The 17,843-nt window shown below is 34.1% G+C and overlaps 1 protein-coding gene across 1 annotated transcript in view; it reads left to right on the top strand.

The window, feature by feature from the left end:
• LOC131843376 (chondroitin sulfate synthase 1) overlaps nt 1-17,631 on the top strand; it is a 57,125-nt gene extending 39,494 nt beyond the window's left edge. The window contains exons 2-6 of the mRNA XM_059192004.1: nt 5,988-6,128; nt 11,298-11,478; nt 13,623-13,780; nt 14,428-14,629; nt 16,106-17,631. Of these exons, the coding sequence (XP_059047987.1) occupies nt 5,988-6,128; nt 11,298-11,478; nt 13,623-13,780; nt 14,428-14,629; nt 16,106-17,259 (1,836 nt within the window). The 3' untranslated portion in view covers nt 17,260-17,631. The remainder of the gene's footprint in view (nt 1-5,987; nt 6,129-11,297; nt 11,479-13,622; nt 13,781-14,427; nt 14,630-16,105) is intronic.
• The last annotated feature ends 212 nt before the right edge of the window (nt 17,632-17,843 follow it).

The following is a 17,843-nucleotide window of genomic DNA, read 5'->3' as shown; positions in this document are numbered from 1 at the left end:
ATGTATGATTATTTACATCGATCTGTTATCGGGTGTGCTGAATGCTAGTCCATTAATAAATAAATATAATACAAACAATTCCTGATTTTGTGAATAGCTTATATTTTTACTATGCCTAAACAATACATATGTATACTTATGGTTTAGATGATACTATATTTCCGAGTTAGTTTGGCTAATCAGAATTCACAGAAGCTCTGAATGGATAAGATTATTATTATCAGTTGGTTATTATCCTAATACCTGTGGCGTTAGGAATTATAATTAATCCGCTTGCCTTATATTTATTTAAATCTAAGCGTGGAATAAAACTGTAAAACTAAAATTGAGGCAGTTGATCATGAATCAAAAAGATTGGTTTTTAGGTTATAAAAATGATTGTTCAACTAAAGACTAATTGCAATCGTTACCATACGTGGTTCAGTTACGTACTCGTGTATTAGGAAATGATGTACAAAAACCTCGTGTCATAGTTTTTTTTATGGAATTAGTGCGAAACGGCTTGACTTATTCTTATGACATTTTAATCAGGTCTAGGAATAAGCCGTAGGGCCCTTATATTAGAGAAATGGTCTATATGAGAAGATCACGTTTATCAATTAATTTTTATATAGAAACATATTATATTGATGAAATTTTGAAAATTATGTTATTTCTGGATAGTCCATTATTTATGGATTATAACAGAATGGTGCATCCGTCAGCGTTAATGGTATACGTTGGCAGGTTACCAGTTGAAGATGATAAGATGAACATGACGTCAGGTCAGTGAGCCCATCGTGACAAATTCACGGTGAATTTATCATGATGGTTTCCAGGTGAAACACTTGAGCTTGGAGGTCAACCTGACCAATGTACGCATTTATGTGTATTATTTATTTATTTAATTCAGGCTACATGGCCCATATTATAAATACCTTATAGACTAACATACATAAGAAATAATAATAAAATATGTAAATAAAATTGTCTCTATGGTCACGGCACTGACGGCGGCAATCTGCCACGGTAGCGCCGATAGACCACCCCCTTCGGCCAGTAGTCCTCCTTCATGAAGGTGGGCAGCATATTGGTGGAGACCAGGACCATGAACGCTTTGAAGCTCGCGTTGTGGCTCGATTCCAACTGCGTCACCCTCAATGTCAGGTTGCTTTTAGTCCGGATGTAGTCAACAATGTCCTGTTCCTTGGTAGCGTAGTGTAGGCGAGATAGGTACATTGCTGTGGTCGGTGTTGCGGCACGTAACAAGAAGTTGGGCCCTGTCAGTGCTGTGCCACAATGGTTTCGATTGACCCTCTTTGTGCGCCTCTTCTTTTGTACCGTGACAAAACCATCATCGTCACGGTCAGCAGACTTTGTACACATAGGGGTAATTTTCAGGGTCACTTTAGGCTCATTCCGTATTATACTAACATTGCTAGCAATAGGTCATCAGTCCATATTACTAACAACATCCTTTCCTCTAGGTAGGCTATTTAAAGTCACGTTACGACCAATACGAGCGGAGCTGCAATGAAAAATGTTCTAAAAATATTACTAACAATTCCCTTCTCCCCTCGATAGACCATTTATCCAGGAAGACTATATGCTATTTTTTGGAGTGGATAATGGAATGGTGCACCCATCTGGGTTAAAGGTTTACACTGGCGGGGCACCAGAGGAGGATGGTAGGAAGAACATGAAGTAAGGTCAGTTAGCCTATCCTGACACATTCAACAGAAATTTATTATATTGGTTTCCTGGTAGAACCGCGTGGAGGTCAACCTGACATGGTACATTGCTAGCAATGGGATCATTAGTCCACATTATTAACAAGGCCTTTCCCCCTGGTAAGTCCATTTACCCAGGAAGGCTATAGGCTATATAACATCACGCTACAACCAATTCGAGCGAAGCTGCAATTAAAAATATTCCAAAAAGAGGAAAATGTGACACAGACCAAGTTACGCGTGTTATCTAGTCATTAATGATTCAATCGTTTTGAAAATTGCAGTACATTGATCTGAAATTGTGTCAAACACCAACGGCCATAAATTAGGCGTCTTTTTATATGAATTGCGCTATCAAGAGCGCAGACACTGTTATTAAATGCAAACATTTTATTGAGCAAATTGGAAGGACGTATGATTGAATGGGAGCCTTATTTGTAAGTCAACCTATACATAGAAAATACTGTTTATATGTTGACAGTGTGAAGTCTAGTAAGATCTATCCTAGATATGCCGTTACCCACAAATTTCTGCTTTTTTTATTGTTAGCTGTGCTCGCTGTTTCCCCCCGCATGAAATTTATAGCCAAGTATTAGTCTAATGTACGAGTATAAGTGTGCCTACGTGTACTTATAAAATTTTAATATTATATTAACAATCTGCAGTGTTTTCCGTTGACACTAGTTAAATAACACAAAGTTTATGGCGATATAAACAAATGGCAATATTACTGGAAAGTTTTATCAAAATTGTTCAGTAGTTTTTGCGTGAAACAGTTACAAACATCCATGCGTACTCACAAACTTTCGCGTTTCATATGTTATAATTGTTGGCAGACCTACTTTTATATTTCGTTTCCTATTTTGAACCATGTTTTTTATAGTGTAGTTTTTTCATAGTTTTTTACTTTTTTTTTTTGTTTAGTTCTATAGTTGTGTCAAATATATTAGCTTTGCAAAGGATTGGTGCGTTACTTATTTATTTAATTTATTTTAAAATCAGATATCCGGCCCGAAGGACCAACAATACCAATACTCACCGATCATTTGCAAAGCTATTGTATTTGACAATGACATTTAATGTAATAAGATGTAATAAAAACTTTTAATATAACTAGTTACTACTATTTATACTTAATTTAATGTAACTTCAAATTTAATCGAGTTGTTTTTTTGTGACCAATTTCAGGTAATAGACTTAAATACCGGTTATGTATAAATATGGTATATCAGACGTTACAAAGAGGCGGAAATAATAAAATAGGAGTAGTATAGTGTTGGACTCGCTTCATTTGATTTAGCAGCCATATTTCATGTGTCAATATTATCTAAAATCCGACTATTGTCACTGAAGCGTAATTTTGTTTATATCCTGTCTATTATTTTTTTAATTTATTAAGTATTGTAGAGAATCCGATAGTCAATAATTTATTATAATACAATATGTATCAATTCGGTAGTATCGATTATACTTTGGGAGACTCAGCTTATGTAAGATGATCACATACGCTAGTCTTGGTGGAAAGATATAGACCAAGCACTACTTACATATAGCCGGATTGTCGTATATTCCCCTGGAAGAGCCGGGGATCGATTCTCCCTTGTTGCGTTTTGCTCTTCTGGTTTCCACTTCGGATCTGCTGTCCACTTCAGGTTTCACAACTTGAGGAATGATTATGGTTCATAGGGTTCTTTGGCTTAAATGTGGATTTTATAACACTTAGCTACGTTGCAACCGCCGTTCGCATCGAATCGAGAGACGAGACTTCCGATCACGAAAATTGTCACGTGATCAGCCGCTTGCTGTTACGATTGGCTGATTATGAAAGTCAAGTCAAGAAACTGGTCAGTGATTGGTCGTTTCAATTCACTTAGTCTGCGTGTGCGAATCGAATAAAAAAATATTAAAGTTATCAATATAAATAACTAACTATGCCCGTGGTTTCCCTCACATGTTTATATAGCATATGTGTTATTATAATGTATAAGCTATAATACTGCAAAGTTTCATCAAAATCCGTTCTGTAGTTTTTGCGTGAGTCCGTCACCCGTCATCCGTCTATACTCACAATAGAATCACTAGCGTTTATAAAATAAGTTAGATTATACGATGATCTAAGCCATGTTTTCAGCTTTATGCTGAGTTGTGGTCCACATTGACTCCATGTTGTAATCTATGTAAATTGTTGTTTGTTTTTTTGTCATTATTGTTGTGTACAAGTCAATAAATTATACTCTTAAAAGCAGAAATGGCTGTCTCATCCATCATAATCGTGAACGTGTGCTGCTTGTAGGGACTGGTCTGCTCTAATCATTACGACTGATTTAATATTTTGACTCTAGTAAATTACTGCTAGTTGGTAGGTTGCATTTACACATTTCGACTTAAAAATGTAAATTTCTTGCTCGTTCTTGTCATGATGAGACAGCTTTCCGAATGAGCGATGGATTAAAAAAAATTAAAGTACGTATATGACTATTCAAAAATGTTTTATTATATACTGACTGTATCCGGGGCTTCGTCCGTGTAGAATATAACAAAAAAGTTAATAAGTTTTACTTTATTTTTCTAAACTAAAAGAATTTTTCTATAATAAAAGTAGCCTAAGTTACTCCTTATTACATCAGCTACCTGCCAATAAGTATAAGTGTGTACGTATATACTTATACAATAAGTATAAGTGTGTGTGTGTGTGTATACTTATAATATTTTAGTATTATATTAACAATTTGCAGTGTTTTCCGTTGACAGTGGTTAAATAACACAAAGTTTATAGAGATATAAACAAATGGCAATATTACTGGAAAGTTTTAACAAAATAGTTCAGTAGTTTTTGCGTGAAACAGTAAAACTATTTTCTAAACTAAAAGAATTTGTCTAAAATAAAAGTAGCCTAAGTTATTCCTTATTACATCAGCTACCTGCCAATAAAAGTCTTGTTAAAATCGGTCCAGCCATTAACCGGACAAACAGACAGACAGACAGACAGGCAAAAATTGTAAAAAATGTTATTTTGGTGTATGTACGGTACATGCATATGAATATATTTATATTCATATGCATGTAGTAAAAAACGGTTATTTCAATATTACAAACAGACATTCCAATTTTATTTATATGTATAGATAAATATTAAATTAAGTTTATTTGAATATAGGATTTTCTATTCTATTCTTTTGGTTACGTCAGCATGTTTGGGATGTTTTAAAACAAATATGCTGACTGCACGATTGCTCTAATTTCATCAGATTTGCAACTATGTATGTTAGGAATCTCCTCAAGAGAAGAGAGTGAATTCAAACCGGTGTGACATACAGACGACCGATTATGGCGAGACTAGTTTTTATGAGCATTGTATTATCTATTGTGTGCAAATCGCGGCCCCAGCGCTGCATCGTCTCGCTTTCAGCAACGAAAGCGTTAACTGTATATATTTTAATATTCAATTGTTTCTGGTATCTCTAAGATCATTTGAAGGTCAGGGCAGTTTAAAACCTGTTTTATGTTGATTATAATACGACGCATTTTGTTGTAACACGCTGTGATTGATAGTACTCTCTCCGTATGGTGACAGAGCAAGATTACATGTGTCATCATTACCTTTTCTCTTCTGGATGCTGTAAAGTCGATTGTTTATGGATGATAATGGTGTATCGCGGTGGTTATCACCTCACCACTGTAGCGTTATATATGACTAGCTTTTAGCCGCGGCTTCGCTCGCATTGAATCCTGTAGATACAGTAGTAATGAATCAATATGATGATTTTTTTTTATTTTTATAAAAAATATTTGTTTTTCAAAAAAAAGTATCCTATGTTCATTCTAATACCTCCAAGAACATGTATACAGAATTTCATGATGATGGTTCAGTAGTTTTTGCGTGAAAGTGTAACAAACATCCCTATTTTCACATCTATACATATAAATAAAATTGGAGTGTCTGTTTGTAATATTGAAACAACCGTTTTTTACTACTCGCATATGTCGTAATCATATCTCTAAAGTGGCTGGACCGATTTAGACTGTTTGGACGATTTGGACTCTGTATAATCTGCTAGTTTTACTGAAATTTACAATATTCCAATTAAAACTGTCCAACTATAGGTATTGAAATTGTGACACTGCCGCCTCGTTCATAAATCGGCCCTTGTGAGTTCTGTTCTTCATTACTTTTGGATAGGGCTGTGTATTGCATATGTAACATATAAATAAACAGTATGTTTCATGTTCCTAAATAGGTATAACACGTAAATGAACATGTACTTCTGTATGTTATAGATGCAAACGATTCTGCATCACAACAGCAGTGGCTCCGCAGCATACACCGGCCGCCTGAAGAAGAGAGAAGTCCATAGAGCCATTACTCTTCACCCAGTCAAAGACCATAGACATATGTATCGACTCCACTCATACTTTAAGGTAAGATTGGCACACCGTGTTACTTTTTTTAGTCTACTCTAATGATGTTGGCTGCTGGCCTTTACAGTTTCACTGGACGATAGGGGGCGAGTGCAGATGGCACTCCAAACCCGAAGGACTTATGGAGCGGTTGAAAGTCAACTCCTGCCTGACGGATACAACTTTACTCTGAGGTTAGAGGTTCGAACCTGAACTCGGGTTCTCTTAATTCAGATCCTCGTTTGAATTTTTTTTAGAAGATGATAATGGTGCATCCGCTTGCACTAACGGTTTACGCTGGCGGGGCACCAGTGGAGGATGATAGGATGAACATGAAGTCAGATCAGCCCATCGTGATAAATTCACCGGAAATGTATCACAATGTTTTCCAGGGGGAACCGCGTGGAGGTCGACCTGACATGGTACATTGCTAGCAATGGGATCATTAGTCCACATTATTGACAATCCCCTCCCCCCCTCCTCGTTTCAATTGCACAGGGGATAGATTGGGGGTGGGGACCAACACAGTGTTACGGAGAATAAGTTATTCGAGGCACTCTCTGCATTTTTTTTGGATAAGAAATACCCCTTCTCAAATCTTACAATTCTTCTTTATCTTCATCACAAATTTCATCATCATACGTCCAGCCGTTTATTCGTAAAAAGGTAACAAATAGACAGACAGTTACTTTCAAATTTTCGTGTTTTAATATACATGATTTATATTGTTAACGTGTTAAGACCCGGTTAACAATATAAATAAATAGCCAGACAGACAAAAAGCCACACATTTGCATGTATAATATTAATATGGATGACTTTGTTAGTACGTATGTTATCTTAAATCCTTTGTGTGTTTTGTTAGATTACGAACAGATTATAGCACAAACTTATTTACCCAGTCAAATATTTTAGTGGTAGGCTGCAATTCGCGGAAGTACTTGTATTATGTAAACAGGCCGGAGTGTGAGCTGAACAATGTTCCGTATTAGTCTGTATGTGTCATATAATGAGGTAAATAGGTTATTTACATAAACACAATGTATGCTTTTCAATCGACTTCAAAAAGGAAGATTCTCAAATCTACAGTCTTATTATATTATTAGCTGTTCCCCCCGACTTCGTCCGCGTGGAATTTTACTTTAATTTTCTAAAATAAAAGATTTTTTCTAAAGGTAGCCTAAGTGAGCGAATGAGCGATGGATTAAAAAAAATAATATACGTATATGACTATTCAAAAATGCTTTAGTATATACTGGCTGTATCCAGGACGTCGTCCGTGTGGAATATAACAAAAAAGTTTTACTATATTTTTCTAAACTAAAAGAAATTTTCTAAAATAAAAGTAGCCTAAGTTACTCCTTATTACATCAACTACCTGCTAAAAAAAATCCCGTCAAAATCGGTCCAGCCATTTCAGAGAATAGCCGGAACAAACAGACAGACAGACAAAAATTGTAAAAAAGGTTATTTTGGTGTATGTGTATGTAGTATTTATATTTTTGAACAATTTGAAACCATAACTTAATTTTCATAATATATTTTTTGTATTCACACATTTAAAGTTAAAACAAAATTATATAATTTATATTTTATATGAAATATATATAATTTATATATTTTATATAAAAGATCAACACGCAAGTTTCTTCCTCGTTCTTCTTGTGAATAAAAAGAAAAAATAAGCGATGACTATTCAAAAGTCCTTCAATGTAAGTTTATTTGAATAAATAATTTTCTATTCTATTCTATTCTTTGAAGTTTTACGACTGTACGGAATTTCGTCTGTACAGCAATCTGTTTAATATGAACACAACCAATTTCAGTGCAGATTCCGTAAGTATTATAAGCACATGTGCTACCTCTTACATGTTTTATGTGAAGACGTGAAAGTTCTAGCACATTCGCCGGTGTATGCAGATTGTTTAGTTTCCGTCACATTTTATGATTTTATATTCCCTTTTATCCTCATTTTATAAACATATCTGTTTAGTTTATTTTTAAATTTATTGTATTAGATTTTTCTGTCCATAAATAGATATCATTACATAGTATAAAACAAAGTCGCTAACGCTGTCTGTCCGTCCCTATATATGCTTAAATCTTTAAAACTACGCAACGGATTTTGAAGCGGTTTTTTCATTAGATAGTGATTCAAGAGGAAGGTTTATATGTATAATACATATACACCCGGGCAAAGCCAGGGCGAGTAGCTAGTTACTAATATAATATACAATTCAATACAATCCTTCTATGCAATTAAATTTGACTGTTAGTATTGACTATACAGGACTCCAACATTTTGGAAAATTTTTTAATGAAAAAGTTTTTTTTTATACCACATAGTTGGCAATCAAGCATACGGCCCATCTGATGGTAAACGGTTACCGTAATATCACATATTGATATAAATTTGGGAAATTGAATTCTTTTATACATCTATAAAAATACAATAGATAATTAGCACATGTCTGTTGTTAAAGTAATTAATAAAGTAATAGATGTAATTTAATTTATTTTTTATATTCACTAAATATATAGAATTAATCAAAATTTAAATCTAAATAAAAAAATAGTTATTAATGTTGGACATTTTAACCGCTTATGAAAGTCAATTTTTTTGTAATAATTTTAGGTAGACATTTAGGTAAAATCAGTTTGTTATTGTTACGTAAGCTTTTATTAGTGCAATCACTAACTCTTTTGAAACTGTCTATATTCTTCCTGGCATACATGATATTTTCATAAATATATTGAGAAGCAACGGTGAGGATATTTGATTCCTTAAAGCACTCTCGCAAAGACTCCCTGGAACCCATGCTATAAATGCAGCGAATGGCCCTCTTTTGTAAAATAAATATTGTATTTATAGTAAAACCTGAAACACACATATCTCATATCTCTTTTCCTCATTCAACCCACTACGTATACACCATCATAATTATAAGTAGAAAATATATTAGTTTGTATGCGTTTAGTATGTATGCGACCCACATATCTTAATACTTTAATATAATTTGTGATCATGCATGTTGGGTTTACAATAACATAGTACATAGAAAATGTAAAATAATTATAAGTTTCCTAATTGTGAACCTGTTTTTGATCCTAAATAAATAAATAAAAAAAAAAACAAAACACAATACCGGCAGGTGTAATATAATAATTGGTGATAACGTCAACAGCAAAATTAATGAGAACGTAAATAACTGTGATGTAATGACATGATATCGGGGTGCAACGGACTTTCAATATTGTATGTTCTCCAATAATCTATATGTTTGGTGATGCATTATTAATAATAGCAAATTCAAAAGATATAATACTAATCTGAGATAATCCCGTAAAGTATATTGTTGTCGTGTTTTTACTTCTCATATATATAGTAGACGGTTTTTATATATGTAATATACATATTAATATTGCCGACGGTTTTTGTACAGGTACATAATTATGATGTAAAAAAAATTTATTATAGGTAACTTACAATAACTATAAAGTAAATTTAGAATATTTACGTAACTTAAATGTACAACTAAGGTACATAATTATAATTATTTATTAATATTATTCATACTGTAGTATCATATTGTAGTAAGAATAAAAATAAAACTTAATTTAGAATAAGTAAAAAAAAAAACATATAATAAATTGGTACCTGCCATAATAAAAAATGTGATATTGTATTTTTTTATTGACTATTAAAATAATTATAGGCGTTTCATAATTTTTATTTTGTGACATAATAGTTGATTATAATTTTAAATTTATAAATAAAAAGGGTTGAAATCGCTTTTTCTGAAAATAACTCGATAACGTGAAGAAATATAGAAAAATGTTTTAAATAAAAGTTGTAGAGAATAAAAATCTGCACAAAACAGGTTCTCTTCATTTTTTCATTATCTGCTGTTGTTTAGCCACAAAAATTAGAAAAAAAACTAATTTGGCTCGTCAACTGATTTGTGCAGAATTTTTTTGTCTATAACTTTTATTTAAAACATTTTTTCTAATTTCTTTCCGTTATTTCGTTATTTTGAGGAAAAGGCGTTTATCGAACCTTTTTTAAATTTTTTCATCCTTTTCCAGTTAACTTAAATCGAAATTTCTTTCTGAATATTATTATTCACGTATGTGCGAACTTATTTTTATATATTGCGCCAAAACTGGTGACATCATGACTAAATATATATAACTCAAAGGTGACTGACGTAGTGATCTATCAACGCACAGCCCGAACCACTGGACGGATCGGGCTGAAATTTGGCATGCAGGTACATGTTATGACATAGACATTCGCTAAGAAAGGATTTTGATTAATTTTACCCCCAAGAGGATAAAATAGGGGTTGAAAGTTTATATGAAACTTTGTCAATTTTAAACTGATCGGGCTGAGACTTTGCATGCATAAAGCTCCTATGACGTAGGCATCCACTAAGAAAGGATTTTGATAAATTCTACCTCTAAGGGGATAAATTAACGCGAGCGAAGCCGCGGGCAAAAGCTAGTTTAAATTATAATTTTACTGGACTATAATGTAGTTATTGACTTTCTTCTATCTTATTAGCTGACCAGGCGTTCCGAATAGCAGAATAAGTATTAAAAAAAAAACTAAAATATTAAGAAATGGACTTTTAGGATTTATGAAGTTCGCCGGGTCAGCGAACAACATTATTCATAATAATAATAAATGAAAATAAAGAGAGATGCCTGTAGACGTTTATAATAACAGAGCACAGTGACAGAAGTGTATAAAACAAAATGTATATCAATAACATCATATTTTGTATATGGATAAAAGAATGTATAAAACTGCCAGTGATTCTCATTGTGTAAGATTTCATTAAAAATCCATTCAGTAATTTTGGGTAAAAGAGTAACAGACATCCATCGGCACTCATAAACTTCCGCGTTTATAATTATCCTGATTTTTTTTATACTAATAAGTAACCTTGGCTTTAGTTTATAATATTAGTTATCTAATGTCTTAAATCTAAAAAGAAAACAAATACATGGAAGGTCCTCTCTTCCATATACATTGTCATATGTGTTTATAACTGACACAGCCATTTCTATGCTTACTAAGTCATCCCAACACTATGTTATTGTAACTGAATTGTTTTTAAAGAAATATTTTTTTTTTCATTTTGATTTTCATTATTATTATTAAACAATTTAATTTTCACATTCCAGAACCTTCGAATTCAAGAGATAAGGGAGGACACTCTGGATCTTCATAGAGACATCGCGATGTCGTTGCGGGAGCTGTCAGTGCCTGCTGACCAGGTCGAGGACTTTGTGTTGCCTGGTGATATCCCTTTATTCCCCGTGAAACTTGGGGAATCTGGGTATTTAGGCAACAATACTATATTAGGTAAGAAAGTTAAATAAATTCAAAACATCTGCTAAATCATATTTACTGAGCAATGATTACTTGAAGGACGTACAACGCAATAGTTGTTCATGCACGGGATTTTCATTTAATGTTAGACATAGACAACTATATAAATATACATTGTAAATAAACTAGCTATTAAAAAGAAAAAAATAATTCAATTGAGTTTCTTGCCAGTTCTTCTAAATGGTATTTACTGAATACTATACTATATACTGAACTGGACGGTGGGAAAAAATTATAACATAAAAAAAATACGTTCATAAGCGGCTAAAATATCCTACATGAATAAATTACTTTAAATTTTAATTTAAATTTAAAAGAAACATTTTATAAGTCTGTTTTATAACCTCAGGAGCAAATTTGACATTATGTTACTAAATTATGTTATTCTAAATAATATTGGTTACTAAGTTATGTTATTCTAAAGGAGATTTTTTTTCGGACTACTCTAATGCTGTTGGCCGCAGCTGGCCTTTACAGCTTCATCGGATGATAGGGGGCCGGATGCCGATGGCACTCCAAAGAAAAGGAAGGAGTTATGAATCATGAGGAGGCTGAAGGCCAACTCCCGCCTGACGGATACGACTAACGGAGATTGTTACAAACATACAAACTCACATACTTTACCTCTATATAATATTGGTATCTATAGATATTATCAGTTATAAATAGCGCCAGAAACACTCTCCGTAGGTACATTGTTAGGGTAGACCGCAAAACCGTAACAAATTAACAACAATGCTAGGTGGAAATTTTGCAAGCTTCTTTTGTTAAAGTACATTTAGATAAGATGTTATTGAACTTGTACTGTCCGTTATGCATTAAAGAACAATACTGTCACCTTTCCAAGTATTTTTTTTAAATAAATCATATTTGACGGCCTCAGTAGTCTAGCGGTTTAGCACTGTACTTCCGATGGTCGCGGGTTCGATTCCTCGCACGGCACAAACATTTGTATTAATGGGGGTATGATTGTTTGTATCTGTCTGGATGTTTTGTATTCTAATATCTATGTATTTATATCAGTTATCTAGTACCTATAACACAAGCTTTAGCTTAACTTGGGTTTAGATGGCGCTGAGATTGTCCTGAGATTATTATTATTATACAAATAAATAAAATTCAAGTGTCTGTATGTAATTGCTAAACAGCTCTTAACTAAATATTAATAAAAATATATAATAAAAATAGAAATAATTTAGATTGCCATAAATGTTATCTTAATATATCCAAGCGAAGTGGGGCCTAGCACTAGACTTTCGCACATGAATATTAAGTGAAAAGAACAATGTAAAATATTAAATATATAACTAACAAATACGATTTACACAATAACAAGAGACTTATAAAATATAACGAGCAAAAACAATATTAATTCATACCAACCACGGTACAAAACAAAACAAGTAAAGAAAAGAATAGGTTACTAAGAAGTAAAAAAAAAAATAGACAAAAATAGGACATTAGGTGTGGCAATTGATTTACATTTATAACTAGAGAACACGTTTAAGTAAATTAGATCCAATAGAAATATAATGTTCCCGCGGATTCAGCTAGTTAAATTTAAATATATAAATTTTAATAAAAAATATAACCTATATGTTATTCTGATGTATAAGCTATATTACTGTAAAGTTTCATCAAAATCCGTTCAGTAGTTTTTGCGCGAAAGAGTAACAAACATCCATACTCGCAAACTTTTGCGTTTATGATATTATTAAGATATGAAGATAATCATCAAATGAATAAATAACCTTGTGTTATAGTTAACACATGTAAATATTTTGATATTTTTAAATACATACATAATATACATAAATAAATAACCTTACAATTAACACAGCGCCATCTAGTCCCAAGCTAACCTAGCTACAGCTTGTGTTATGAATATTATACAACTGATACAAATGCATAGATACATTACTTTTGTAAATACATATATATTATACATAGAAAACACCCAGATCGATACAAACAATCATACTCATGAATACAAATGTTTGTACCGTGCGAGGAATAGTAGCCGCTAGACCGTCATGATCATCAAAGAGAATCAATCATGAAAAAGAATCTATTTCATGCAGAGTCGGAGGTAAATACAAGTATTTTGTATATTCCAGGTGCACCCATAGATATGAACAGACACAATCCAGACAATTTTGATGAGATAATGCCTTTCGATTTCATCAGTAAGTCAATTTATTCCGTGAGTCACTCCAACCCGAAGAGAAGAATCGAAGGCCCACTGAGGGAAGCCATCGATGACGTCATCAGAGAGGTGAGTTCTGTTAAAATTTATCACCAAACTCGACTTTAATGGAACTTACAGAAAATAAAAACACTTACTAAATGGAAATAGTAACACTAAAATAGATTTATTCGAAACTTGAGCATTTTAACGGCATATATTTCTTTAACAATATTTTAGGGTTGCCAATCCCAATTTTAAAATACAAGATTTGAAGTTACTTACGGACGTACGACGTAGTAAAAATTGCAATATGTTTTTTTCTATATATTATCTATGTTTTACAAAATGACAGAGTAAGTTTATTTTTTATGGGTGATAATGGAATAGAGTACCCGCCTGCGCTAACGGTTTACGCTGGCGGGGCACCAGTGGAGGATGATGAACATGAGGTCAGGTCAGTTAGCCATCGTGACAAATTGACCAGGAATTTATCACGTTGGTTTCCAGGGGGAACCGCGTGGAGGTTAACCTGACATAGTACATTGCTAGTAATGGGGTCATGAGTCCACATTGCTAACAATCCACTTCCCCCCTGTCAGAGTAAGTAGTATTTAAGTAAGTAAGTAGTACTACACATAACACAAGCTCTGCTTACTGTGACTACATGGCGCTGTGTTAATTGTCCAGGGATATTTATTTAACTGTTCTATTATATTTTTGTTAAATCATTCCAGGTAATGGAGATCATCAACGCGCCGTCCCGTCAGCGCGGACGGATTATCGACTTTAACGAGTTGTTATACGGTTACGTTCGGCTTGACCCGCTGCACGGCGTCGATTACATACTGGACTTGTTGCTCAAGTACAGAAGGTACCGGGGACGGAAGATGACAGCTTCTGTGAGGAGACACGCATACTTGCAGCAGACATTTACTGGTAAATATTCTTTTTAGTTTCATGTTAGTTGTTGTACATTATCAGACTTTTAGTGGTAAAAGGTTTTTCTTAATTCCTTATTACGTGTTATATAATTAGTAAGAGTCGTGTACTAGTTTTTTTTTTAGTTTATGATAATGGAATGGTGCACCCGCCTGCGCTAACGGTTTACGCTGACGGGGCACCAGTGGAGGATTATAAGATGAACATGAAGTCAGATCAGTTAGCCCATCGTGACAAATTCACCGGAAATTTATTTATTTATTTATTTAACTTTAATGCACACAATATAATATATAGTATAGTACATTTGGCGGACTTAACACCATGCGGTATTTTCTACCAGTCAACCATAGGTGGTGCAGAGAATAATTGTTGGCGGTGCAAAATTATAAACATAAACAAAATGCAACAAAATATAAACAGAACAAAAATATATATAATTTAACACGATGGTTTCCAGGGGGAACCGCGTGGAGGTCGACCTGACATGGTACATTGTTAGCAATGGGTTATTAATCCACATTACTAACAATCTCCTTCCCCCCCAGTCGTGTACTAGTTCGTATCGGCGTCCTCGGTTGCCTCTTCAAGAGATCGTCCGCCAAATTCAAGAACGAAATTAGGACGGCCTGAACCCCGAGGTTCAAATCCCTAGCGGTGTCCTCGGACTAAACTCTTAACTGTCAGGCAGGAGTTAGTCTTCACCCAGTCTAGGTCCGGGTTTGGAGTGCCATCTGCACTCGCTTCTATCGTTCGACGAAGCTGTAAGGCCAGCTGCGGCTAACAGCATTGGAATAGTTCGAAATAAAAGTTGTGCTAATTATTTACCCCAACTTTAGGGGCTGGGATTATTATCGTGTTCATCAACCTATATAAGTTTCCCACTAGAGTAAATTTATTTTAATTATATAAGAATAATCCAGGACAATTCATGCAGCGTCATCTAGCCCCAAGCTAAGCTAAGCATATGTTCTGGATACTAGACAACTGATAGAATTACTTAAATATTTTTTAAATACACACGTAATATACATTGAAAACACCCAGACCATAACATAAAAACAATCATACTCGTGAATACAAATGATTTTCACCTTGCGAGGAATAAAACTTACGACAATCGGAAGTAAAGCAGTGTGCTCAATCGCTAGACCTACATATTAATAATAAACAGTCCAATAATAAAAATTGTCTTCAACAGCCTATAAGCAAAAATTTGACTCAAATTTAAGAACTCGGTCTAATATACTTTGCTCCTTGAGTACAATATGTGAAAGACTAGAATCATTTAATTCGCTGTGAATGCTTTATAACGGCCAAGAAAATCAACAATAAAATCACGTAGAATAAAAATAAAAACCGACCGTAGAATCTATAAAATCGTCGGCGAAAGTAATAAATATGTCTACGCACAAAACTGTGGTCAATATATTATTCTATGTACCAGATTCTAAAAATAGTTTTCATTTTCAGCCATGGAGGTAAGAGAGCTACCAATGGGAGAGCCTCCGCCATTCGAAGACCCAAAAATTCTCAAAGAGAGCAGCGACAAAGAGTTTATTAACGATTACGAAGACTTCGACGAGTCGAGTCAACAGCAGAACAGTTTTCTAGATTTCGGGAGACTCAATGTTAGAGGAGCATTGGAGAGCAGCCTAATGAAGATTCACCACACTCTTCCCAAAGTTTTACAATGGAACGACGAACCGGAATACGCTGTTTTTGATCGAAAGATACATTTCATACTACCGCTGTTGGGCAGACAGGAGATTTTCGGGAGATTCATGAAGAACTATGAGGACATCGTATTAAAAAGCAACGAGGCTGTGAGATTAATAGTTGTACTTTATTTAGATAGTAAGAATCCGTTAGACTACAAAAATGCGGAGTCTTTAATTAATTACTATGAAGATACATATGGAAAGGAGATCAAATTGGTTGAGATGGGATCGACTACATTCTCCAGAGGGGCGGCGTTGACTGAAGGCCTCAAATTGTGTTCAGGTGATGATTTAGTGTTCTTCATAGATGTAGATATGATGTTCAATTTTGTGACTCTCAGGAGAATTAGGATAAATACCATTAAATACTATCAAGCATTCTCTCCAATAGTGTTCAGTGAATATAACCCTGAAGTGGTGAATGGTGAAGACTATAATATGTTTAAAGGTGAAACTCCCGTTACGAATTCTGATGTAGATGATAAAAATATAGTGAGTGATGAAAGTGTAAAGAGCGACCGGGAAATTGCTAATCTAAAGTACTCTAAAGACATAAACGATGATAATGGATACTTTAGACAGTACGGATTTGGCATCCTTAGTATTTATAAGTGCGATTTTGATAGGGTAGGCGGCTTCAATTTAAGTATAAAAGGTTGGGGGTTAGAGGATGTGCATTTATTTGAGACATTGATAAAATCAAACTTGACAGTTTATAGAGCTGCCGATGACAGTTTAGTGCATAAATTCCATTCTGTGGACTGTGATAAGAATTTAGAGAAGAGTCAGTTCTTGATGTGTTTGGGGACGAAAGCATCGACGTATGGTAGTGAGAAACACATGACATATTATATGTTAAATCACCCAGAAATTCTGTGGCCCGAAGAAGAGAAAGGTGTCAGCTAGTACAGGGTCCAATTATGTATATATTTTATCGAATTAGATGTTATTTTGCTGAAGTCCATTTCATTACTTAATGGATTTATACTAGTTTTTATAATTCCGCTACCATTAGCATGTGTGTACCAAACATATTCAGTGCGGAAACCTGACCATCGTCACTAGAAGCGTGAAGACCTTCAGCCAAATTCCGTCCGTTAAGTGAAGTCGCTGTTTGGTCGCCGAACAGTCTACACTAAGCTTCCAAGCTACATCCGAACTCTATTCAATTCCTGATGATGACCTCGTTCAGAGGCGAAACGCGTTTCACTATATGTGTGTAGATTCAATAACGGTCGGAATTTGGTCACCAACAGAGAAAGTCGTAACACTTCCAGAAGCAGTGGTCAGGCACTCAATATTTGTGGTCTCACACATGCTAATGATAGCGGAATTAAACAAAATATTATAAATATATCAAGTAATTCGATTATGTAGTCATTGAGTTAGGATGTTCAAATGTTACGACAAACTATGTGAGTAGGATAAATAGAATACATATCAAGTGTAAGTCGGTGTATTGTCGGTGTATCGGAATGTATTGTTTTTAT

This window comes from Achroia grisella, unplaced genomic scaffold (assembly GCF_030625045.1).
Source record: "Achroia grisella isolate CSIRO2021 unplaced genomic scaffold, CSIRO_AGI_Agris_v1 utg3071, whole genome shotgun sequence".
NCBI lineage: Eukaryota > Metazoa > Arthropoda > Insecta > Lepidoptera > Pyralidae > Achroia > Achroia grisella.
This window is presented reverse-complemented; position numbering and strand designations above follow the sequence as displayed.